Raw genomic sequence first — 26794 nt, forward strand, 5'->3', positions numbered from 1 at the left:
TGAACCCCGTTGGTTTGCACGACGTGCAAATTAAAAATGGTTCAAACGTCATACTCATTATGACATCATTTGCTTATGCAGACAATGCACATAAACATGATTTATTTGTGCTGATCTAGCGTGTTTATTATGTTTCACATTGCGTTTTTCCAACGATTATGGTAGAAATCCGATCGGAGAATGAATATTCGCTGCTTGCAACTGCCAACTGAATCAAACTACCAAAACAATAACAAAGAGCAGGGCAGCCAGTTCACACAAGTTCCAGCATATTTAGGGTTACCAGTTGTTCAACTTAAAAACTAACCCCGTTAGTTTGCATGAGGAATCGTTCAAACGAACGGGGGTCCACTGTATTGGGCAAATGACGTTAAACAAGTGGGCAACAATTGGGTCTGTATGATGTGAGACAAAACCTCAAATTGCATAATATATGAAGTATTTCAAGCTATGAAAACATACACAATGTTTTATTGATAGATCATTTTGCTTACAGGAAAAATTTTGATATAAGTAACGTAATAGTTTCACCGAGAGATAAGAAAAACTGAAAGTTCCTGCGTTAGGTGCGCAACAATTGGCAAATTACCCTAGTGGATTTAAAAGGGAAAGTGTCATCTATCTCAATATATTGAGATACTATTAGGACGCTCGTAGAAGAAATATTAGACAAAATATCATAAAAAGAACATTAAAGTCACACAAAAATGGCAGTAAAATAGCCTAGAGCTGATAAAAAATTAGACAAAAATTGGATACAAAAATAGAAACATTGCCGGCTATCTTCTCTGTGGCAGAAACCAAGGGGCAGTCAAATAATATCATTAATTCATTTTTTAAAATTTTGCGACTTGGTCCGGTCTGATTGAACACCGACCAAATGATTCGCGACAAGCAATCGAGTTGAGCAGGCGAGTCGAGCAGTCGAATCAAGCAATCGAGTCAAGCAGTTGGGTCGAGCAGTCGAGCCGAACAGTCAAGCTGAGCAGTCAAATTGAGCAGTCTAGTCGAGCAATTAAATCAAGCTGTTCAGTCAATCAGTCTGGTCGAGCAGTTGCGTCGAACAGTTGAAACGAGTGTTCGAGTCGAGCAGTTAAATTGAGCAGTTAAGTCGAGTAGTCCAGTCGAGCAGTTGAATCGAGTAGTCTAGTCGAGCAGTTGAATCGAGTAGTCTAGTCGAACACTTGAGTCGAGCAGTCGAATCGAATGGTTTAGTCAAGCAGTCGGGTCGAGCAGTTGAGTCGAGCAGTCCAGTCGAGCAGTTTAATCGAGCAATTAAGTCGAGCTGTCGAATCAAACAGAAGTCAACCAGTTGAGTCGAGCAGTCAGATCGAACAGTCTATTCGAGTAGTTAAATCAAGCTGTTCAGTCAAGCAGTCCAGCCCAGCGATGCCACATATAATTCTGTGTTTCTTGTTGGAAAAATCTGGCCATCTGAATGAATGAAAGAGACGGAGAGTCATTTTGCGGACTATTTCCGTCTCTTTCACTCTCATTGTAAAAGCTTAAAAATCTGTTTAATCTGTATAATTGGCGAAAATCTGTATTCTGTGCATACAGATTCTGTACAGGCGTTTCCTTTCAAATATCTGTTAAACATAGAATAATCTGTGCATGGGGCAACCCTGGTCCAGCCGCGCAGTTGAGTCGAGTAATTTAATCGAGCAGTCCAGTCGCGCAGTTAAATCGAGTAGTCTAGTCGAGCAGTTGAGTTTTAGCAGTCTAGTCGAGGAGTCGGGTTAAGCGGTTCAGTCGAGCAGTTAAATCGAACAGTGGAGTCGAGCAGGTCAGTCGAGTAGTCCAGTCGAGCAGTTGAATCGAGCAGTTAAGTCGAGCTGTCGAATCAAACAGTTAAGCCAAGCAACTGAGTCGAGCAGTCGGGTTGAGTGGCTAAGTCGAGCAGTCGGGTTGAGTGGCTAAGTCGAGCAGCCTGGTCGAGCTGTTGAATCAAGCTATCAGTTGAGTCGAGCAATCGAATCGTGTAATTTAATTGAGCATTTGAAACGTGCAATCAGGTTGAGCAGTTAAGTCGAGCAGCCGGTTGAATAGTCCAATCGAGTAGTTGAGTCAAGCAGTTCATTCGAGCAGTCGAGCCGAGCATTTGAATCGAATAGTCCAGTCGAGCAGTGGAATCAAGCAGTTGAGGCGAGCGTCGAATCGAACAGTTTAGTCGAGCAGTCTAGTCGAGCAGATAAATCATGCTGTCCAGTCAAGCAGTCCAGTCGAATCGAACAGTCCAGTCGAGTAGTTCAATCGTGCAGTTAAGTCGAGTAGTCCACTCGAGCTGTTAAATCGAGCTGTTCAGTCAAGCAGTCAAGTCGACCTGTCCAATCAAGCAGTTGAGTTAAGCAGTCGAATCGAACAGTTCAGTCGAGCAGTTCAGTTAAGCAGTCTAGTCGAGCAATCAGGTCGAGCAGTCTAATTGACCAGACCAGTCGAGCAGTCTAGTCAACCAGTTGAGCAATCGAGCAGTCCAGCAGTAGACCAGTGAGGTGACCGAGAATACAACTCATTGCTACGAAAGCATGACGTCCTGTCAGGGACCTGTGTCTAGTTACCGATAAGCCTCTTATGACGTCTTGTCCGAGACCTGGGTTTCGGTACAGACATAAGCCTCTTATATAAATAGAAGATTCGTGCACTCTAAAAGGTTACGCATTTCAATGATATCAATAAGTTTCTAGAACATACCACACCAGTTAGATGAGCTTCTAGGTACAAAAAGGCTCATAACTGGTTTTAATGGGGTCACATCAGAAAGTCATTCATATCTCGCCAACCAACCATATGATTTCGATAGTTTATATCTTCAGCAAAACTAAATGAACTATGTAATGCTACAACTTTGTCCAAGACACGGACTTTCTATTTAATTGCTACAAAAAGTAATTTTTTGAAGTGCAATACTAAGGGGGTATGTCTAATTATATAAATACTAGCTGACCCGACAAACTTCGTATTGCCACAAATTAACCTGTGTTGTACATAAATCATGAATCTCGGATGATCTTTGTCACAATCTTGAGTTTTGCAAGCCCCCCAGTGGGCGGCGCTTCCGACTGCGGGTCACCGGCAACACTCGCGACCGTCTCGTCCTGAATGATCTAGTGTTACTATAGATAGTTTTTGTGGTCTTGTATTGACTAATGTTTTATGGAAGAGTCTCGAATTTCTCGAGTTCGATTAGTTTTTAAGTTTCGCAAAAATTTCTGTTTTATTTGTATGAGAGTCCATATCCCCCTACCACAGGGGTGAGAGGTCTCTAACTATCGTAAAATAAATTCAAGACTCCAAAATCTCCCACATGCCAAATTTGGTTCCATTTTCTTCATTAGTTCTCAAGTTATAAGGAAATTTGAATTTCATTTGTATGGGAGCTCCCCTCTTAAAAGGGGAAGGGGTCGTAATTCACCATAGAAAAAATTTCTGCCATCTAAAACTCCCACATGTCAAATTTGGTTCCATTTGCTTGATTAGTTCTCGAGTTATGAGGAAATTTGTTTTTCATTTGTATAGGAGCCCCCCCCCCCCCCTCTTAAAGTGGGGAAATCCATAGAAAATATACCATAGAAAATATTCTTGCCTACAAAAACACCCACGTGCCAAATTTTGTTCCATTTGCTTGATTAGTTCTCGAGTTATGAGGAAATTTGTATTTCGTTTGTATAGGAGCCCCCCCTCTTAAAGTGGGGAGGGGTCCTTATTCACCATAGAAAATATTCTTGCCCTCGAAAACTTTTACATGCCAAATTTTGTTCCATTTGCTTGATTAGTTCTTCAGTTATGAGGAAATTTGTATTTCATGTGTATAGGATCCCCCCCTCCTAAAACGGGGAGGGGTCCCAATTCATCATAGAAAAAATTTTTGTCTCCAAAAACACCCACATGCCAAATTTGGTTCCATTTGCTTAATTACTTCTCGAGTTATGAGGAAAATTGTGTTTCTTTGGTACAGGAGCCCCCCCTCTTAAAGTGGGGAGGGGTCCTAATTTACCATAGAATAAATTCTTGTCACCGAAAACACCCACATGCCAAATTTTGTTCTATTTGCTTGATTAGTTGTCGAGTTATGCAGAAATTTGTGTTTCATTTGTATGGGAGCCCCCCCTCTTAGTGGGGGGAGGGGTTTCTAACCATCACTAAAACCTTTCCTGGCCCCAAAAAACCTCTACATGCATATTTTCATGCCGATTGGTTCAGTAGTTTTCGATTCTATAAGGAACATACGGACAGACAGACAGACAGACAGACAGACAGACAGACAGAAATCCTTCTTTATAGGTATAGATGTTAAAAGATGCAAAATATTATTTCAAGAAACTTTTCCAAAGCCACGTATGCTCAAAAATATCAGGAAAGACAAGGGTTTGACCTTCTTTTTTGGAAATGGTTTAAGTGTGCGTCAGTGCGAATATAAAACAAGCGATTATAACTCATACTTTCGTCACAGTTAGTAGTTTTGTTTCGCTTTCCCACAGTCGTGCGTTATGACATCATTATCTCTACAAACTCATAGTCATCAATTACGATCAGTCTAGTGCGACTCATTAACGATTCTACGAAATTGAGCGCTTTTCGCTCTCCTTTCATACTCTCAGTTCTACGTATCAGCGAAGGTGCTGTACATTCTCAAACAATTCGTTCAAAAAATTGCGTCCTGCTGTCATTCCAGCAAAGAAAGCAACTCTCACAGCAGCGCAGCTCACAAATCGCGCTAATCATCCAATCAGTACGCCGAGTGAAGTTTTCGAGTGGCCATTGAACGTAATTTAGTGATTATTTGCGCAAGCGGGTCGGATTTGGCGTCGGCAGGCGACCAGACCGTACCAGCACTTAAAACCTGAATCCACATCTGTCTACAAGACGACCGCAGCGCTTTGAACGTGCGATAATCTTTCATTCCGAAAAGTGGAGATCGACTGGAAAACCCCAAACAGCCGAATTGTTCGCCGCTTATCGCCAATTTCGGCAGCCCGGCTACTTCAATCACGATCAGGTGCCCATCACATCAGAAGCAACAGTCTGACCGCGATGTTCATTCTTTGCGCACTATTAGCTTTGGTTTCCAGTGCTACGAGTGCTACGAATTTTTGCTGTGATCCTCTGCTGGCTCCGATTCGCTGTGGAGTACCGAGGCTGCAGCCGGACGCATTACCATCACGCCCATCGGAAGCGATCCGCGGGGAGTTTCCGTGGCATGCCGCTTTGTATCGGGAAGAAAGCGGAAACTTTTCCTACAGTTGTGGAGGATCGTTGGTTAGCGAGCGATTCGTCATAACGGCAGCGCACTGCGTGATTAATCCCAACAATGGATATAAGTTGACGGTGAAGCGTGTAAAGGTGCTGCTGGGTGGTCACGAACTGGGAGCAGAAGATGAGTGCGTGCAGCACATGAAGGTGAAAAAGATTTATGTTCACGATCAGTATCAGATGGGAGATTACAAACATGATATTGCCGTTGTGGAGGTGCTTGGTCGCGTTATTTTTACGCAAAGAGTTGTGCCCGTTTGTGTGGATTTGAGTGAGTCTGAGGATGGTTATTTCTACAAACACTACGGAAAGGTGCCAGGATGGGGATATACCGAGTACGACTCGGTCTCCAACTGGCTCAGGATGACGGAGTTGCCGTTCGTTAACTACACCGCTTGTCTGGCGAGTAATCCGGAGGTGTTTTCACATACCATTTATGAGGGAATGTTTTGCGCTGGATATGCGAACGGGACCAGTGTTTGTAACGGAGACTCCGGAGGTGGGTTGGTGTCGTTCAAACGAGATCACTGGCTTCTGCAGGGAGTTGTGTCCTTTACTGCGCTTCGTGAAGGGGAAGATACGCTTTGTGACAGCAAGGAGTTTGCTGGTTTCACAAAAGTTCGCTTTTATCGTGATTGGTTAAATAGCATTCTTAAGGATGAGGTTGAACCGAATCGTTCGGTGTTACCGGTAGCGAAGAAAAAAGTTGAAAAACCTCCGGAGGAAGAGGATGTTGAGGATGATGTGGTAGCCTGTGGTGAACGGAAGATCAACAAGCAGCATTTGATAGTTAACGGAGTTCGTAGCTACTCCGGTGAGTGGCCCTGGCATGTGGCAGTGTACGAAGTTGATGGCCGACAGAAACGGTACATTTGCGGAGGAACTCTGATTAGCGATCAATTCGTGATGACGGCTGCCCACTGCATACTGGATGACACACTGAAGCAACGAAGTGGCGTTATAGTGGTTCAACTTGGTCAGAATGACCTGTTTGAAAGTTCGGCAAATATGAGGGAGGTTCGAGTTAGCAAAATCACTTCGCATCAACAGTTTGATCCGCAAACTAAGAGCAATGACATTGCACTGCTGGAACTGTCATCGAATGTACAATTTAACGACTACATTCAGCCTGCGTGTCTACCGAAGAAACAGAAAGGTAGTGGGTCCATTGTACCGGGAGCACTAGGTACTATTGTTGGCTGGGGATATCAACAGCCTTGGTCTTTCATGATTTCGAACATTTTACAAGTCACCAAATTACCCATTGTCAACCAGTCATTGTGCGTTATCGGGGGAAACCTGGCAGCGGAGATGGACGGAATTATTTGCGTGGGCTCAGACAAAGGTGATTTGGTCGTATTTGGTTATAAAGAGAGATTTAATACACAATGTTTTACAGGATCAAATGCGTGCACAGGAGACTCAGGAGGGGGCATGTTTTTCGAAAGGAATGGCATCTGGACTGTTGGAGGCATCATCTCCGCTTTAGATACTAACAATGGTTTCTGTAATCCAGATGGATACTTGAAGGCTACCAATACGGGCCATTTCGGAAAATGGATCAAGCAAGTGGTATGTTCCAATTTTTGCGACTCTTAAGTGCTGTGATTTCGATTTCATTTTAGCTATAACAAAAGTATTCTATGTTGTCCCAACAAATTCTTTAACCCACTTCCAGATAAAAGCCGCGCTGCACGGCATCAAACCTACCGACGATCGAAACATGTCCTTCATGCAGACACCAACCAACTATCCAACCGCACCCAACAGTCCGGGTAAGAACCAAAGCTCGTCCATAACATAACTTACAGTCCAACACGCTGGCATGGCAATTGTAATGTTCTTCAAAACGACACCCTTTTCAGCAGCCTCCAGCCGTCCAGCTGGCGAGTCCCATGTGCATCATCATCAGCATCATCATTACCATCACTATGACTACCCGGCGGCGGCGTCCGGAGGAGACCGGGAACATGTTCCCTGCATGGAGCAAACCGGTTCATCGGAGAGTAACGAATCGAGCCTGACAGCACCGATCAAAAGGATAATCAAAAAGAAAAAATGCTTTATCAAGGATTTGACAAGCAGTCTGCTGTCCAAACTGTTTTGAGTCACCGCTCTGGCGAGCTTCATTAACATGTCGTATGATGGTCTAAGTGTTATCGTACCATACTCTGAATACATGACCCAAATTCGAATAATTACCAGATCCCTTCCGCTTGGTGTTGTGTGACTAGAGCATGTGGGCATGTGAATGTGTGTGTGTGTGTGTGTGTGTGTTGATGTCCTCACAGGATGCTGCGTATGTGTCGCTTATTGTAGAGGCTGTATCCTTCAACTTTGTCGACACTATAGCATCAAACCGGCAAAGCACAAAGGTCGCCTTTCAGCTGGTGTTACATTGGATCCTTTATTGAGATATGGCATCACATTACGACGGCACTTGTACGAAAGGCAATTTCCTCGGAATTCACTCCTATTCACAACAATTAATGGTGACACTACTGGCAGCCGGCTGCCCGTATAGCGAGCGTGCTTTAGCCAGTTACCGTATGAGGCGGGAAAAGGAAATATCTTTTCATGAAAGTAGTCCTCGAAACGCCCGTCGACCGTACCGCGCACTCAGTAGACGGCCTGCGAAAGAAAGATTATTTTCAGGAACTTATACCTACGGTGATGGACCCGAGAGCTTGCTTCTAATCGAGCTAATGCGATGAGTTTTACGAGGCTTGACACATACACGTACACACGGCACGTCTGGTGGTAAACATGTTTTTCGTTCGATATTGATTTGATAACGTAGAATGCTTTTAATCCTGCGGACAGCAGAAGATGGTCGTCATTTCTTAGTTAGTTCGATATTGAGAAGCGAATAAAAGTGATTACCTAACGGTTTTGCCAGAGGGTTGGGTTGAAAGCAAACGAAAACTTTTTCGATGGATCCACATCTTTATTGCGACTAAAGCTAATTCTTTGGAATTTCGAATTTCTTGTTAAAACAAAAACTAGTTGTAATCAATTCCGTGACAACTTTTTCATACTCAAGTGAATTTTCCTAGTGAAGAATTACAATTACAAGTTACCTAATACCTTATACCATATCTGCACTTATATAGTAGGCTAAGGAAATTTTTCGAGAAAAATTGATTTGAAAATAGAAGTTCTATAAACTTCAAAACTATTGATTAGAGTGTCCCAAAATAGCACTATGTCAAAAAACCCGGGGGCTCACCCCTCAAATGATAGCTTAGGATGTCACAGCAAAACTTTTATATGGCGTAAACATTGGTTGACACGATTTAGGGGTTTAGGGGGTTTAGGGGCTTAGGGGGTTTAGGGGTAGGGGTTTTTAGGATACTCTTCTGTTGATATACTGCATTTTAAGATTCTCCGAGACGACTCAACCTATCCAGATTTTATTAGTGGCTAAAGCTTTTTGTCAAATTTCAGTTATGAGTGATATCTTTTCAATACACTGAATAACTCCGGCCACTCTGGAACACTCGGCCTCCCAGATTACCTAGAACGACACTGGTTTAACAAGCCGGACATCGCATGCTCGAATCTCAACTGGCAGAGACTGCTGGCCGTTTGTATGCACCGGCTAATTGTTAGAATTTGTGATACGGAACAGCCCAGCTGGAAAGATAGGGCTATTTGCCCGATCTAGAAAAATGATGACAATTTGGACTGTGGGAACCACCGAGCGATCACCGTTCTCGATACCACCTGTCAAGTGCTACCCCAAATCATTTTCTGCCGACTATCACCAATTACGAACAGATTAGTGGGAACTTATCTTGCCGGCTTTGTCGCAGGCCGGTCTACAACGGATGAAATATATACATTAAGACAGATCCTTCAAAAGGCACGTGAATACAGAGTTCTCACGCACCATCCGTCCGTTGACTTAAAAGCCGCATATGATACCATCGACCGGAAAGAGCTAGAAAAATCGTGGACGTGAACATCTTCTCCAGGAAGCTCATCGAACTGATTCAATCTACGACGGATGGTACTCAGTGCTGTGTTGGGATTTCGAGTGGATTGTCAAGTTCATTAGAATCACACAGAGGGCTTCGTCAAGATGATGATCTCTCATGCCTGTTGTTCAACATAGCGCTACAAGGTATTATAAACCGAGCGGATATCAATTCGCATTTGAAAGGCTATGTCTTAGGACGACAAATTATCTAAGTAAGTAAGTGAGCACTAAACTCGCAATTGTGCTGTGCCCTAACAGGGTTACGGAATGTAACACTTAGGCTTTGATTTGCTTATACTGAACACCTTAATGTAGAAGTGGCAGAATGAGGCGGAACGGAATTTACCCTAGTAGCTAGTAGTGTCCTAGCACCTGATCTCCAAGAAATTAAACGAGAAATTGGGTTACTGAAGACCCTGTTAGGCCGCCGGTTACGGATTCCTACCAGCAAAGCTTTATAAACACTGCCAAGAAATGCTGGGAACGGCTCTACACTGGATTATTTCCAAACGTTGGTAGGAGGAGAAGCTACTGGAGGACCATTTTTGATCCGTCTACAAAAACGGTGATCGGCATGATAAACGCCATCTATAAAGTACTCTACCAGATCCTGTTACGGCGGCTGTCATCGATAGCACAAGGTTTTGCACCACCAGGACCAAATTTTTTACCATCCGACAAATCCCGACAGAAAAGTCGGGAGTACAACGTGCCTACGAATCCCATCTTTATTGACTTCAAAGCAGCATACGATACAGTCGATCGAGCCAGTCTATGGGAAATAATGCATGAATACGGTTTCCGGACAAACTGCCACGACTGGTTAGAGCTACATTGGATCGAGCGACCTGTGCCTTCGAGGTGCGGTGAGGGTTGAGGCAAGGCGACGACTTATCCTGCATGATTTCAACTGACGACTTCTCGGTAGTCGTTGAGATGTCTGTCCTGAATGATAGCTTTTCATCTTGTAACACTCCCAATTCTTTCATCAACTGAACCAGTGTGGCACAGAACCATTCAGTTGTTGTTACTGTGACTTTTGTTCCAACGGCGGTAAGAAGACACCGCTCACTCACCCGCATTCACATGTTGGCATTGGTGCCAACAGCTTTAATATAAAAACTCACTTTGTACGCCTTTTTCACAAAGGTTTTTTGTATAACTTTTATCTAATGTTCATGATATTATGCTCAGTATATAGGATTGGTATTGATTTTATGCTTATATAAGCATTTATAAGAAAAGAAACACGATTTCCTTAAACGGTGCATATTAACCCAGGCTACTCTAATTTTGATATTTTAACCACTATGTCAACCAAAATTAAAGCACAGAAAAAAAGCAAAGCCTTGGGCTTAAACGTCTTTCAAAGACTTGACCCTTCTTTATCGACAGACTTCCTACTGACTCTATCTAGCAGCACCGCCTAGCCGAGATTCGAACATACGACGACTAGCTTGATAGGCCAGTATAGTGCTTCGAAATGTCTTTGGGTACGAAAGTAACCCCATTGGCTTCGTACCACTCCAGGACATCCTTTGAATTGTAGCACGAAGCTAGATCCGGCCAAAACATAGTAGGGCCCTCGAGTTTTATTTATTTATTTATTTTACTGGTCTTCGACTATGTAGCACAGACAGTTCTTAATATAGACTTATTCTAAATTTAAAGGTACTTCTGGTTACATTAAAATCATAACAGTCAGACACAATATTAAATTCACGAGAACACACGTCATTTGGATTACTTCGGGCGAAGAGAGTACGATGTAACGGCAGTCTAAAGAAATCCGCTCGTCGGATATGCCTAGGTGGTACGTTGAACCGAACTTGGCCTAGCAGCTCCGGCCTATCAATATTACTTTCCAGAAGATCGTATAAAAACAAGCGTTGTAACATAGTTCTCCTGTTGGTCAAAGTAGGTAGGCGTATAGGAGCACATCGGTGTTCATACGGAGGCAGACGAATTGGATCATTAGCATTCGCAGAGCATATCGAATGAAGTGACGCTGGATTCGTTCAATCTGGTTGATATGGATAGCATGGTAGGGTGCCCATACAAGCACACCATATTCCAGAATGCTCCGTACGATCGCACAGTAGAGCGACTTCAGGCAATAGATATCGTCGAACTGCTTCGTATTCCTTTTAATGAAGCCCAGCATAGCGTAAGCCTTAGCGGTAGTAACTGCAACATGCTGAGCAAAACATAATTTGCTGTCCAAGAGAATGCCCAAATCTTTAACAGAATTGACTCGGGTAATACTGACAGTTTCCATTTTATAATCAAACAAGATTATGCGTCTATTTCTGCAAAATGAGATGACGTTGCCTTTTTGGAACATCCACGTCCATCCCGTTCAGTGAGCACCAATTTAACAGCAAGTCGATGTCGGATTGTATGGCACTACAGTCAATTGCCCATGTAACTACTCAAAAAAAGGTCGTCGGCAACCATATACTTAGGAGACCTTATAGTTGAGCATAAATCGTTAACAAAAAAAAAAACTAATAACAGCGGCCCCAGGTGGCTTCCTTGGGGTAGTCCAGAGAGTATTTCAAATGGAATAAAGCTAGTTGCATTTACGCGAACAAATGCACTACGACCGGTAAGGTATGAGAGCATCCATCGTGTCAGCCATTCAGGAAATCCGATTTTATCAAGCTTCGCTATCATCAAATTGTGTGGTACTCTATCGAAGGCTTTAGCAAAACCAACATACACGGCGTCGACTTGTTGACGCTTCTCAAGTGCGCTTTTCAGTGAAGAGACATATGCCATCATACATATTGGTGATCGTCGAGCATTTTTTCACGAAACCATGTTGCCATTCAGAAATGATCAGAACCTTCGGGTAGAGTGAGTCGTGGATAAGGCTTTCCAATACTTTGGGCAGGCAGCTCAGGATCGAAATACCACGGTAGTTCGCGACATCATGGGCACTATCTTCTTTATGGACAGGTGCAATTGCAGCAGTCTTCCACACACGCGGGAAAATTCCTTCCGTCATGGATAAATTAAAAATAATTCTTGAAGGAGCTGCGAGCGACGCTGCACAGTTTTTAAAGAAAAGCGGTGGCAGGTTGTCAGGTCCGGCGCCTTTAGATCCATCAATTGACTGCAACTTCAACAATACCTCATTTAGTGAAAAGTTAAAAAGCGGCATGCGCAAATCAAACGTTGGCAAACTACTCAAATACGCTTCAGAAGGAGGTGGTAGGTTATTACTTTGCACACTCCGAAAGAACGACGAGAATAAGTTCGCTGACTCTAGCGGGGATTCGGCTGTATTTCCATTATAATGTACACGTTGAGGGATTCCACCTTGTTGCTTCTGATTTATCACATACGTTCAAAACGATGTAGGGTCATATCTAACCGTAGATTCCACGCGTCGAATATATCAGCGAAAGCATTGTGCATTCAATGAGTTATATTCACCCTCAATATCACGCAACAAAGCTTTGCTCCATTCATCTCTCCGGCGGAAGAACTGCTTTCTAGCTTTGCGGAGTCTGTTTCGCAGATGCTGTAACTGGTTGTTCCACCTCGGCTGCTTACTACCACGCCGGCGAGATTAGTTCTTCTTGGGACAAACTTCGCTAAGTATACCGTAAATGTGCTCATAAGACCGCGACACAGCTTCATATACACTGCAACCGACTAGAAAATCCTCCCAGCCAGTGTCGGCAAACCGGCTGTTAACCGATTCGAAATCACATCGATTGAAGTCAAAGCTGAGCGGGTCCAGAACGTTGAAAACATTTTCCATTTTTTCAGCAAGCTCAAAATTTAACACAAAGGGGCGATGGTGATGATCAATCGTAAGCAACGGTAATGGCGGATCCAGCAGTTGCACACGACTATTATCGTTGATGAAAGCTAAATCAAGGAGCCTTCCATTAAAATTCGCTGTCATTTATTTGAACAAGTCCAGTTGATAAAATAGATTCGACAAGGACAGTTTCCTGTGCGCACGAAGCATTAATTGGTAGCATACAATTCAAATCCTCATCGCATGTCCAACATAAGTGCGGAAGATTATAGTCTCCAACCACCAAAACTAAATTACGGTCGCCCGCAAGATCGATCAATTTTTGCACGCATAATGCATGCTGTTCATATAGTGCGGGTGTTGCTTCAGTAAAGGAAGCAGACGCTTCTGTAGACACTCCTTGAGGTAGATCTTGCCGTTTACAGTCCCGGTAGTAACGAACGGTGCACACCTTTTGCCACATAAGCAGATCGCTTGCCAAATCATGTATTTCTAGGCAAACTATGAAACTTTCTGCTTCCTTATTTTCTCCGGAACATCAAACTTGTGCTGGGCGGTAAAGAACAGTAGCCCCGGAGGCTGCCGGAAGTCCGCCTTGACGTAAGCCTCATCATCCATGATGAGACAATAAGGTTTCGTCAGCATCTGGGTGTACAGTTTCCGGGTCCGCGACTTTCTCACCGTATTTTGCCGTTCGTCACGATTTGATGCCTTCTGCACTTTGCACGTAAGCAGTTCCTCCCGGACCTTGGCTCTCTGAACGAAAGACTTGAACAGATTCAAATTTTTGGCTCCTTCCCTGACCACCGGAGCTCTGGAATTCTCCTTGAACGCTTCCACGACACGCTTATGACCCTGATTATTAATAGAACATTTCTTCCAGTTTTCGAAAAAATAACAGCGATAAAAATACAGTGTAAACAATACACTGTAAACTACTTTTACCAAAATTTTCAAGAGACCAATAAGCAATTTTCTACAGCGTCACTTCCGTGGTGCAATTTGATGTGGGACACCCTTTACGCTTAGCCGTCAATGGGACCGCCAGGCTTGTCCTGCACTCAGAGAACTTATTTTGCTTTTTTGACTGTAACACCTCAGCCAAGCAATATTCGAAAATATTATATATGGGGCGTTTATAGAGTAAATTATTATCCATAAGATTGCTGAACTTAGTATTGCTCTATCTTTAGTATTTACGGCGCACTCCCAGTTTATACTGGTTGGTGCACCAAGATGCGATCCCAGTGTGAACTGGGAGTGAGCCATAAATACTAAAGATAGAGCAAAACTTAGTTCAGCGATCTTATGGATAGTAATTTACGCTATAAATGTCCCATACACAATATTTTCGAATTTTGCTTGGCTGAGGTGTTACAGTTAAAAAAGCAAAATAAGTCTACTGAGTACAGGACAAGCCAGACTGCAATCGTGGTACTAGGCGAAGAAAACTCGAGTGCACGGTATGAGTTGACCGCGGTCCTGAGCAGGAAAAAGTGCCACAGGTCGTGAATCGCTAGAACGGTCTGAGACGCGCAAGTTCTAGGAGAAGGTAAACCAATATCGTACAGGATGCACACGGAAGCCTAATATTTTTAGGGACGAGGGGGAACCTTGAGACAAACGAACGCGAAGTGATCAACAGGTGTTAGCACTCTTACATGAGCATCTCAACGACGGTATAAAAGTAGGAGACGGAACGGAGGTTAACTTAGGAATACCTAAAGACGATAACAACTTGCCGGCATCCGATCTCGAAGAGATCCGGCGAGAAATCGTCAGCTAATAATTGAGCCGCCGGAAAGTACCGGCACCCGGTAGAACTCTACAAAAATGGCCAAGAACCACTAGCAATGACACTCCACTGGATAATTTCAAGGAATAGAAGGAAAAAAATCTACCGGAGGAGTGGCTGGTGGTTTGTCCATCTATATAAAGGGTGATCGGTTCGATTACTGTAATTACCGCGGCATTACGCCCATCAACGCCGCCTTCAAGGTGCTCTTTTAGATTTTGTTTCATCGCCTATCCCCAGTAGGAAAAGAATTCTTAAGGCAGTATTCGGAGGAGCCAGGGCTGGACCAGATCAAATTTTCTCTTTCCGACAAATCCTCCTGAACTGTCGGAGTACAAGTTGCTCACGTATCGTGTCCACGATACAGTCGAGCGCAAACAGATATATTTAGTAGATAATGCACGAGAACAATTTTCTGGACAAACTGACGCGGCTGATCAAAGTTGCTTTGGAGCAAGTGACGTACTGCGTGTATATTTCGGTCAGACGTGAAGGGGAAAGTGCGGAAGATGAAGGTAAGGGAGGATCATTGAAGCAACGCTTAAGAAGTTGTGTAACGCAATCTTTTATACAAGCTGGGAGATTCATGGATCATACCAAGCTGCGTTCGGAGTATTACAACCGGACTCGAACCCATTACTCCTCCAAGGCCATGTGGCTCGTCGGTAGTAATGATCCTTTGAACCCCAGAGGGCTGGACAAAAGCGAGACGCTACAACACCACAACCTCCTTATTAAGCATGCGACGTACTTCGAAACTCCACCAACACTGGCGGTTTGACCAATCAAGTTTACTGCTGCTACTATGAGAGTATTAGAGTTCAACACCGAAATTATTTTTTTATACGAAGCCATATTGCCATATTATATATTCTAGTACATATTTCATTTGTGCTCAGAAACAAAAATCATCAAAGCAAAATGTTTTACAGAAAAAAAGTTATTATCAATCGGTTTTTCTGTTACAGGAAGCAGCCAACATAATTTTGCTAGAAATTGAGATTGATAACCTGAATATATTTATTTGGTTGAAACAACCAGCTTTGGAAAACTGCAAAATTTCGATGGTGCGTTGATTTTATCCACCTACATATCAATATGCACGATAAAATTCAATGCGCATATGCAGCAAACCAACGGAGACTGCTGAAAATTTATTACGTATTCTATGGGATATATTATTATGGTCGCTATAAAGGGACGATTCAAATATGACGTCCGCCAAATTTCTGCTTTTTTAGACCCCCCTCCCCCCTCTGTCCGATTGTGTCACAAAACTCAACCTCCCCCCCTTTGGACGTCACACAAACTCAAAATAAAAATGAAAAGCGTGTTGAAAGTAAAAAGTGGTTTATAAAAATAGCTTAACCTTTTAAGAGTTAATGTAAGATTTAAAAAAAATATAGAAAATAACAATTAATAAAAAATAATAACTGCGAACAAGGGCTCTAACAACATTCAATTGCAAATTGTTACAAATCAATGAAGAAATGAAGCTTTGGTTTCAATTGAAGTAACACGGCTCCGCTTCAAAACAAGCTTCAATCTGCGTCGGCGAAGCAGGTTTCACTACATCGTGACGATAGCTTTTAGAGTTCATTGTACTTTTCTATCCAATATTTAGCAAAATGCTAGAAACTTTGACTGCAAATGAACTGAAATTGATGTGTAAATTGATCCTTCAATGCAACGCGTGGTCTATCTAGTTAACATTGACAAATTGTGCCTGACCTTCAAGTGCCGTCAGTTGGAACAATAAGTTTGAAAATCGAGATAAATCAATGAGTGATGAATGACTGAGAAACATATTTTTGCTGCCTTTTGATGAAAATGCAATTTTTTTCGACGGATGTCACATTTGCCTAGACCCCCTCCCCCCCACTTTGTCACAACCTGTCACAAAATTGACACCCCCTCCCCCCCATAAACAATGGACGTCATTATTGAATGATCCCAAACCAAATCATTCAGAATGATCTGACAGTAAAACTTTAACTTTTCTACTCACGGATGTATTTTCAAGTCAAGACAAAGCTGGCGAGCTGATTTAGCTTATATTTAGCGTAAGCTTTAGATTATAACCTGATTCTTATAGAGGTTATGAAAACATTCTGAGGAGAGGGCCACTTGGTCAGAAAGCAGTTTAAGTTCTGGTGGAGTTTATAGTTTTATTAGCAGTTTTATGAAATTGGTCATGAAAACTACTATACGAACGTAATAAAACTTGGAATTGTTACTTGAGCCTGCCGTATTTGTATGAAAGGTGTTACGGACTATGTTGCAGTAAGCGGTAGTGGCGTAAGCGTATGAACCACGAGTTGCAGGCACTACTTGCAGAGATTTTTATTGTGGACTTGGGGAAAATCGAGAGACTACGGGCTGGTTACGTCGCATGGATGCCGGACGACTGTACAGTGACATCTGTTCTTATCAAGAACCCCACCGACACCAGGAATTGACGGGCCCAATTGGATGACTGGACCAGGTTGAAGTCGGCGTGCGCGTATCGAAACGTTGAGATGTACAAGGATTACTGTCCAAACAGTAGGTCTTGAAGTCGGACGAAAGTTCAAAGTTTAACACGTCACTGCTAGCCAGGTTTCAGTCAGTGCAATGACGTCATAGTCGCTGGAGGATAGTGCCAAGCGTAGCTTCTTGGTTTTTGCTAATCTAATCCACGAACATTCTAGTAATATATTGTTACGAAAGAGCTGCATGAGTAATCTAACAAGAGAGCGCTTGAAAAAGTCCAGATGGGCCGGAACCCGGATTACCCGGCAAACGGCTAAGGGTGGAGCAGGGACCGACGCCTTGATGCTTTGTGATGTAAACATATTTGTCATTCATTGCAGCTGGTATAACCTCTTCACTACTCTCATATACAAGGCCGAGACGACCGACGTTTGCTGGCTGCAGATACGTGACTGTGGTGGAGGGTTCCAGGGTTTCCATATTGCCAGCTCTGGTACGCATCTGCCCTGTGCATTTGCGCAAATCCCAGGCCAAAAATATTACATTGATAAAGGTAACGAGGATTCTCCGAATAAGTTCAAATTTGTCTTCGCAGATAAACTCGCTCGCAAGTGGACGATTTGACAAGGCATCTGTAATTGTGGAAAGAAAACAAAGGTTTTCATCACTAGAACCAATTTGCCAAGGAGTAGTGTGTTCATGGAAATTCATTCGATTACACGAAAGTCCCGTGAAGTTCTGGCACGACTAGGTCAGCCACCATTATAACCAAGATGTAGAATGGTACATACATACAAGCAAGATGGCAATTTATGGCAACAAAACGTTCGAAAGTTTAAAGCCTAATAAAAAATCTACACAACAATATATTTTTAAAATTTTTTTTACTTTATTTCCTGATGGAGAAATTGAAAATTTTGTGCGGCCAAATTATAAATGGAACAGACTACTTTCGAAAATACTGAGCTACTTTGTTCCGGTCGCTGCAGCATCCTGGTATCCATTTTCTCCTGATTCTGACTACGTAGCAATCGTCAGCTCTTCCCTGAACATTTCAGTAAAGTTGCAGTTGTAGTCAATTTAGTCACTTTCAGCGATTTTCTCGGGGTAGGAATAATTTGGATTTTAATTATGCGCGAGCAAAATTTTGATAGGCTGTTTCTCTTGCTTTGACCCCATTTTGACAACTGAATAGAAACTGGGAGAAACAGTCTAGAGGCAACATTCCATATGCGTATGCAAAATGAGGGGTGTTCAATTATTTTTAAATGCACGATTTTTGACTGTACAAACCATTAGTTCTTAGACAGAGAATTTATTTAGGTGATTGAATATCATTAACTTCAAAGTCCTGATGGGAACCTCCAAGGCGCACCATTTCAAATGATCTTCATTCGAAAACCAGCAAAAACTCTCACCACTTTGCAGCGCCGTTGGTGAAGTTCCTTAGCATTTGTCATCGCCTCACAGCCACAGAACGTGAACATTAATTAGTGACAGATGCAAGTGTAGCCACGCACCTCGACGGCAGAAAATGAAATGGGTTTTATTCCATTTTAACACAACTTACAGCTTCCTTCTTTGTACAAAACAGAAACAGCGAGTGACACACTTCAGCGACGAACGATACACGAGCTCCCCCGGGGAGGCACAAATGGACACTCACTCACCTTCCTAAACCCGTGCAATCCGAAGTACTGGTGGTTGTCCTTTTCTCTGTGGCACTGACAGGCCCTGCGAGTACCGAATGGAAACTGCTGCCAACAGATTTGCATACGGAGAAAATTTTATTCGCTTACGAACAGGCCAGCGGAGAAAAAACTGGCAAGCTCCAGAAGGAGTTGCATTGCGTTGAATGCATTTTTTTTGTTGCACTTTCTGTGACCGAAGGCGAGCAGCGTATAGTCCTGCCATTGCAGCCCCAGCCAGCCGTATGCCAGCTGTTATGGTGCGCTCGAATTCTTGGAAACAATTGAAATTCACTGTACGTTGGAAGTGAACTCCCTCGGGGATGTAGGTACTTGTTCTTCTGGTGACATTGCATTTACGATGATACGTTTTACATTGCTCTCGTGTTATGGAAAATGTCAGCTCTTGGGCATTGGCGAGTGCCGCAAACGTGGGATGCTGCGAAAGGTTGTAATTCATGTTAAAAGTAATTTCATAATGAGTCCCAACTAAACCAAACAACTCGTATTCAACTCAACACTCTAATTCTGATTAATGATTTCTCGTTGTTCTAGTTGACTAGTTTGCTTGATTTTACGGAAAAGTTTTCAAAATATCAGAACCGCAGTCCTTTTTAATTGTTCTTCCCAGCAGCATGCATGAACATTAGAATACCGTCGGATTTCTGGCAAAGAATACAATTTACTGACCTGTTTACTCCGAAAGTAATTGCCATCAGTGTACTTTATCCTTGGGGACATGTCATGCAGCAAATTGAACGACTACCAAAAGTACGGCCGGGTGCCGGGACGAGCCGGTTGGCAAATGAAAGCGAAGCTCATGCTCTATTGCCTTCTGTTTTGTGTTCCTCGCCGAGGAAAGGGTTTGATTTCACTCGCAGAAAAGTGTCCTGAATAGCAATCGACTCAGGATGGAAAACTGTGTTGTCTGTAAAAAATTTGCTTCTTTATACACTGACTGAAAAACTTACTCTTTTTTGCCAGTAATAGTTAAATTAATTTGGATGCACTTAGTGACATTTGATACATAATATAGGTATTTAATTTAATGTAATTAATAAATTAGCAATAAAATAAAACTGTGAGAAACGCTAAATCGGTTCACTGCTAGGCGAATCACCGTTGGTATTTTTCCTCTTTTTGGCACACATCGGCCCGGTGCCAAATGGGTCACAAAGCTTCCTGAATAGAGATTCCGTACAAACTCCCTGTTTCGATTCCCTTCGCCGCATCCTGGCGACTGACTGTGAGTTGAATAGTGTTCATTGAGATGCAAGCTTTTAGCTTTCTCCCGGCCTTTGGGTAGGTAATCTGCTGTGGGGCTGCGTGTAAGGCGGGTTGTCTCCTTTCGGTTTCCGGGGACCTAAACTGGGTGATACCGTCCATTCGGCGGCGGCCAAGTGGACCCGTGGCTGGGCTGTTGCTTGCCCGAAATAAAAAATTGAACATCAAGAAACTGGTACAACTTGTGTGTGAAAGGGTTAGCAAAGGTTTTCCTATTTCCGGATTGTCACTTGGAGCCGACGATGTGAATAAAACTTGAATTGGAATTCCTAGAATGAACTCATGTTCTGCACACCAACTAAGCATCGAGCTGGATAGGACTGATGGTGGGAGCCTTTCGAGATCAGTTTGCACTCTCGTAAATGGCAACATTAAATACGGGTGAAATGCTATTGCACAAAGTTTGTTGTGCTGTATGTGGACTGTGGCCTGGATAGATTGCTCGGAAAAGTGGATTGTATGAGAGTGCTCTAGAAGTTTGAAACTCTGATGAATGAAAAATTACACTGCTGTTGAACTGTGACACTATTCTTCAGTTTTACAACTGTCATTCATTAAACGGTTGCACAATTTATAATATTAGTGTGTGCTTATTCTGACATTCCGTATTGTGAAACTTGAATTGCAAAATTTCGAAAAATTTTAAAGCACAGCGAACCACATTTTTACTACCTATTTAATTCATGTGCTATACATTAAATAAAAATAAGTGTTTTTGTACCACCACCAGCTCGCTCGGCAACACCGGAAAGCACGTCTGTCGTATAAAACTTTTCGCCAACGCTTATAAATACCAACTTTTGCAATGTCTCCGAAGGGACCGAAGTTAATGATTGAGAAAATATGCGAAAGTCCATCTCTAGGAATTATTGTCGAAACAACCCGCCAACCCTTGGGGTGATTTTTCATCATCTTGTCTTCTTTTGCCCTCCCAGAGCGCAACGCTGGCTGCAAAAAAACTTTCTCCCGAAGCGAAGTAATCTACCTACCTATTTTTATACCCCACAGCTGAGTACGCTTCTTTTATTGTTTCGCCTCGGTCGCCAACTTTCAAACTAAAAGAAAACTGCAAAATCAGAGCCATCAGAACCAAAGTGAGGCAATGAGCAGAACATACTGGGGAGGAAAAATAATGGCCCCCCGCACCTACAAACGATTGTCGGCGCTTTGTTATGTGCTGGGAAAAAAAATTAATGGAGCTTTCTCGAAATATAGGACTGGGACGTGCTGTTCACAAAATAAAACTTCGCGTTTTGCACCTCGAATGCGAACTGGAATCGGTTCAACTTTGCATTTTCGTTGAAAAACGAAAAATAAGTTTGTATTCACCTGGCGCAGTGGCCTTTACCTTCCAGCGAATTGCTTTGTCAAATTTGTCAACTCAAATTGGAATTTAATTTTGTCGGTGCTGGACACATATCTCTGGGTTTTCTCACTCGTTTGCTTCGCTTCTTAAGTAAGATAAGCAGTGATCGTATAAATAAAGCAGTGATTCCATGTTTTTACTCTTTATTTTTTACTCTTTGCTTTTTACTCTTTACTCTTTACTATTACCTTACTTTAATCTTACCTTACTTTACTCTTACCTTAATTTACTCTTACCTTACTTCACTTTTACCTTACTTTACCCTTACCGTAATTCCAAAAAATCAAAAAATGCGAGCGTCACGAAAAAATGAAAGATTTTGAACACTAATAGAGCTCTGTCAGTTTTGATAGTTCAAATACCGATCGATTCATAATAGATGTAGCAATCATGGTGTTTTTATTACAATTTTCATTTTCAATAGTGAAAATCCACGAAAAGTTTCAAAGTCAAATTTCCCTATAATTGTTTTTATGATTACTTTGCTTCACAAGCATGGACGACAATTGTCACTCGCCGTGACTCGCCACGGCGAGTCGAATTGACTGCTGTCCACTAGATGACAACCGTGCAAGCAAGCTGGATGCAAGCTGGTAAAAGGTAAGGATGACCGCTCATTTTTCTATGACGTTTTACTTGCAGGACGTCAAATTGAACTAGGTTAAATGTTCAAACGATAAAATCATCCCTATTCTGCGATGATGCGTGAGTGTTATGTATGTTTGTCTGTGATATTACCTACGCGGAGAATAAAAATGTAGTTTCAACCATATTTATGGTTGTTTTACGCACAAACAAAAATTTCGTTTTGTTTCAAACTGAAATGTATGATTGAAATGAAAATATTTATTGTTACATCAATGTCAACTTCAAATTTGAAAATACTTTACTTTTAATTCAAAACTGTTATTTACTTGATTCAAACAGAATCTCGTTTGAAAACAACAATATTTTCAGGTTGTTATAAAAATATTTTATTGAGGCTTAAAATAACAATCATTTTGTTTGAAACAAACTGGAGCTTTTTCGCTCCGTGTACACTTATAAAATTTTAAACCTAAAAATTATAAGACGTGAACACACACTTTTCATATTACACATTAGATTTATTTGCTTAAGCAAGGTACGCTGCTGAAAAGAAAACAGCTCAAGAAAAAATCTTGCTATTTACCGAAGAAATTTTGACAACTGCAATACAAGCAACCAGCTGTCATTTTTTTGTGAAACCGATTAAACACGCTAGGTCAGTACAAACAAATCGTGTTTATGTGCATTGTCTGCATAAACAAATGATGTCATGTTGAGAATGACATTTGAACCATTTTTAATTTGCACGTCGTGCAAACCAGTGGGGTTCAAATTAAAGTGTTCAGAGTAAAAATGTTCAAACGAACAGGTGTCTACGGTATACGCTTACCGCTTACCTAAGGGCCCGTACAGAGTAATAGCGACTTCGTAGTCGCTTATCCTCTGTACGGGCCTTAAGCCTGTTTCTATGCAAAAACATATTTTTACCTCTACCAAAAGTCCAAAAACTTACCCACAATCCACGTATTTCGTTCACCGCGTCGATAGTTAATTTCCATAGCTGTGCTGAGTCCACTTAAATTCCAAACAAGAGAGTCGTGTGTTGAACCAGACCTACTAGCATCAACGTATCGGATCATCTGTTGATGGTCACAGAGCAGCATTACATTGAGGCTATGAAAGCCTTTTCGGTTGTAGTATGAGTGCTGCACTTCTGCTTTGGGTTTAATAATTTTGACGTGCGTCCCATCCACACATCCAATGACACCTGGAAATCCTGTTTTTTCAAAGAAACCCCTTTTGATTCGTAGTTTTTCAGCTTCTTCTGCAGGAAATTTGATTTCTAAAGGGCAAACTTTCATCTCAAGGATGTCAAGTACTTCTGCCAATATTCTCGACATCGTTGGTTGCGCAATTCCTGCAAACAGGTCGTTTCCAACACCTTTTTGATAGCTTCCTTCTCCAAAGAACCTAATGCAGGCTGTCAGTTTAATGATTGGCGGAACGGAACACGATCCTATAGTTGGGCCCATGTTGGTATCAATGATGTCAAGTAAATGCATAAACAGTTCTTTATTGACCCGAAAATATTGCACAAACCTGAAAATATCGTAAAATTAGGTCACAAAATTTGGCTGTTTACATTTAACTTACGTGTTGGGCGGAAGATCTAGGGGGTTAGACCGATCTCTGATGTGCCGGCGTTCGATTCTATATGTTGATGTTGATGATTCACGGTTAGTTGAATTATCGATATTATTAAACCAGAATACAGCACTGCTCATGTCTGCAAGTTTTTAATAAACAATATAAGGATATGAAAAGTGAATTTTCGGATCACGATTTAACTGATTCGTTTATTCCAGTAACTAGGTTTATATGTAAAAATTTACGATGAGAGGTAACAAAAAATAAAAAAGAATATAAATATTGCCCTCTTGGCTCTTCGCACTCAATTGGACTGCACAGTATAGTGCAACCTTCAAAACTGTGATGAAAAGTGTGCTACTGATAATATCGCTAGTAGTCTTATATCAATAATACCATAAAACTTTATCTTCACGCAAGAATATCGAAAATTGGAGGGTTTAAGGTGACATCTTCTTCTTGTCTTCTTATTATTTTAACAGTTTTGTTACGTATTTTTGCTTATACTGTCATATTATCGTTATTAATTATTAACGATAAGAAAACTTTATCAATAATCGTTATAGATTTTGATCGGCATTTCCCATCATTACAACTCTCCCATCTGAGCTGACATTTGATTTAGCAGTGGCGCCAGTACCAGGTGTAGGAAAAGCAAATAGTATTTAATTTTTCATTTATTTCATATTTGCTGCATATTTGTTCAAGTTATGAATTATGCGTGGAAATATGTATTTAGAAACTATTTTTATATTATTCTTAGTGTCGATAACAACTCTACGTAAGCATTAGAATTCAAATAGGAATTAACCAAGATTCATTTTTTTTCCCACGAAATTTTGGCAACTTTTCTCACCTACCATCCCTACTGTTTATGTTATTTAATCAACCCAGCTAAAAATCGAAAATAAAAAACGGATTGTATACAATTACTATTATACTAGTATATTATATATAATTATTATAATAGTAATTTATTAGAGATACCTACGTCAATCACTTAGTTTACAACTCTATTCAGGATCGAGAATTTAGTGGCTTTTCAAGTTTTATTTATATTTATAAAAATAAATATCGCAAATAGATATCGTGTTAGTTTTTCGATTTATAATTAGAGATCTTGATTGATCTTGTGCCATCAACGTAGTGATAACAAGGACGCAGCTGGTCCAGAAATCGTTAGGTATCCCATAATTGGACGCCAAATTTATCGTAACCTGAAGAGCGACGGAGCCACAAGGGCCGAAAGGGCAATCTTTATCGCAATAGCAGTTGAAGCAACAGCAGAATCGAGAGTACAGTAGGTCTCGATTCGTGGCCCTGAGATATCCGCCCAAAAAAAACCTTTATCCCGAAGATATGTACAATGCCCATGATAGTAATTCCGAAGGTAGGGAAAATAATGAATTTCTGACACAAACGCTGCCCCCAGCAAAGTGGAGAAGTGATTAAAACTAACAATTCATTTAAAATGATTACTAATTTTAGTTCTGTTTTCTAGCACTGATGAAGGAAAAAATTATAACGTTATAGCCATGCTAGTCCCAGCGATGAACTTCAAAACCTTCCTGTCGAATCACCAAATTCACCGAACGGTGACATAATAATAATAATATAAAGGAACGCTCTTGTCGAAAAGTTTGGTAACAACGATAGAACTAATAATATAGTTATCATGTTTGATGTACTAAATCATAAGCGAGATTTGAAACTATCATAAGGTACAAAGCAATCGTTCAAGTGCAAGTTCACGAGCATAATCAATTCATATTTAAGCTATGTGCCGCTGAAGATGATTTGTAGACCGAAATTTTAAAGCCAGAGTTTACACGAATTCAGTTCAATTTGAGAAATTGTTGCAGTTCATAGATCAAAATATGTTTATCGTTGATCAACAAATCTCGGACGGTAATGCGAAATCAGAAAAATATGTTCAACTTTTATATTTTATTTTGGATTCATAAATTTCATTCATAGATGATCTTCACAGTTATGCTAATAAATTAGTAAATTTCTTTGCATGCCACTGCTCAGTTACTAAATAGTTAGTGCGATATTTAAAGGTTGCTGCAACTGATTTAGATTGAATTTGATGTAGATCCAAGTTATGTACATTGAAAGTACCAGCATCGATATTGGCAAATTGAGATTAATACACTCAAATGAATGCATGTCGTTTTGTTGCGACAACAGAACTGTATGCATGGAATTAAGAGTTTTGAACTCAATTTGATAAAAATATCATCTAATGCGCGGCGACTTAAACATGCGCGGCGATTGGTGTTTTCACGGTAAATAACCGTAATCACATATTCCATATATTTCACGAACTGTTATGAACACAAATGCCATGACATAACAAAATCTACAGTTTTCTATATATATCAAATAATTTGATAAACGTTTGCTCGTTTTACGTCTCTTATTTGGGTTTTTAATTTTACGTAGCTTGAATTAAGTTACACTGGTCGCAGTGGTCCAAGGTCCCCAACAAGGAGAAAAAAAGTTACACTAAGCTAATTGAAACGAAGTCAAACGAAAATTATATATAATCTAACGAGCGTATAGCTATCATCGACAGAGCATCCAACAGCAGTCGCCTGTTTCGATGCATCGTCCTTATCCGTAAGATGGATCCGAGTGCGGGTACTGAAAACAATAAGAAACTATTTGCATACAAATTTGTGATAAATATTTTAACTGTATTCACTATGATAATCCTTGGGGTTAGCAATTGTAACGAGACGTAGCTGCGACATTTGCAGACCAACAGCTCTCGTATTTTCATCACTGTTCTGTTGATTTTTCACTTTTTCAAATGTTGTAACTTTTGTTGTTTAACTAATGATTTAATTTAGAAAAAAAATTGTGTCTTGCGTTTTCTTGCCAATTTCTTCAAAAAACTTTCCCGAATTTTCAATTTATCAAAACCTTAAAATCAAAACAAAAAGCAGCTGACAGTTTGCGCTACATGAACACGATGAACACCAGTCGTGCCAGTCGCAAG

The 26794-nt window shown here is 41.3% G+C and overlaps 2 protein-coding genes across 3 annotated transcripts; one reads left to right on the forward strand and one right to left on the reverse strand.

The window, feature by feature from the left end:
* The first annotated feature begins 4914 nt into the window (after nucleotides 1–4914).
* LOC128737217 (transmembrane protease serine 9-like) lies at nucleotides 4915–7387 on the forward strand. Of its 2 annotated transcripts, none has more exons than XM_053831806.1 (4): nucleotides 4915–6595; nucleotides 6650–6822; nucleotides 6929–7025; nucleotides 7116–7387. In XM_053831806.1, the coding sequence occupies exons 1-4, from the start codon at nucleotides 5032–5034 to the stop codon at nucleotides 7355–7357; spliced, it is 2076 nt and encodes a 691-aa protein (XP_053687781.1). In that variant the 5' UTR covers nucleotides 4915–5031; the 3' UTR covers nucleotides 7358–7387. The 2 variants fall into 2 exon arrangements, with proteins under 2 accessions (XP_053687781.1, XP_053687782.1); XM_053831807.1 differs by having other exon boundaries at nucleotides 7119–7387.
* A 10139-nt stretch (nucleotides 7388–17526) lies between these two features.
* Nucleotides 17527–23924, reverse strand: LOC128736411 (putative nuclease HARBI1). Its single transcript, XM_053830894.1, has 3 exons — nucleotides 23794–23924; nucleotides 23153–23739; nucleotides 17527–17906 (listed from the first exon to the last, which is right to left on the reverse strand). The coding sequence occupies exons 1-3, from the start codon at nucleotides 23922–23924 to the stop codon at nucleotides 17527–17529; spliced, it is 1098 nt and encodes a 365-aa protein (XP_053686869.1).
* Between the last annotated feature and the right edge of the window lie 2870 nt (nucleotides 23925–26794).

This window comes from Sabethes cyaneus, chromosome 2, assembly GCF_943734655.1.
Source record: "Sabethes cyaneus chromosome 2, idSabCyanKW18_F2, whole genome shotgun sequence".
In the NCBI taxonomy this organism is placed as follows: Eukaryota; Metazoa; Arthropoda; class Insecta; order Diptera; family Culicidae; genus Sabethes; species Sabethes cyaneus.

What these genes read in the sequence shown, in the direction of transcription:
- LOC128737217 (XM_053831806.1), top strand. Translation starts at nt 5,032, where the DNA reads ATGTTCATTCTTTGCGCACTATTAGCTTTGGTTTCCAGTGCTACGAGT. An exon ending in TTGCGTGGGCTCAGACAAAG is followed by an intron (nt 6,596 to 6,649) that starts GTGATTTGGTCG and finishes AATGTTTTACAG; the next exon opens with GATCAAATGCGTGCACAGGA. An exon ending in GAAAATGGATCAAGCAAGTG is followed by an intron (nt 6,823 to 6,928) that starts GTATGTTCCAAT and finishes ACCCACTTCCAG; the next exon opens with ATAAAAGCCGCGCTGCACGG.
- LOC128736411 (XM_053830894.1), bottom strand. Translation starts at nt 23,924, where the DNA reads ATGAGCAGTGCTGTATTCTGGTTTAATAATATCGATAATTCAACTAAC. An exon ending in CTAGATCTTCCGCCCAACAC is followed by an intron (nt 23,740 to 23,793) that starts GTAAGTTAAATG and finishes CGATATTTTCAG; the next exon opens with GTTTGTGCAATATTTTCGGG. An exon ending in ACGAAATACGTGGATTGTGG is followed by an intron (nt 17,907 to 23,152) that starts GTAAGTTTTTGG and finishes CCACAATTACAG; the next exon opens with ATGCCTTGTCAAATCGTCCA.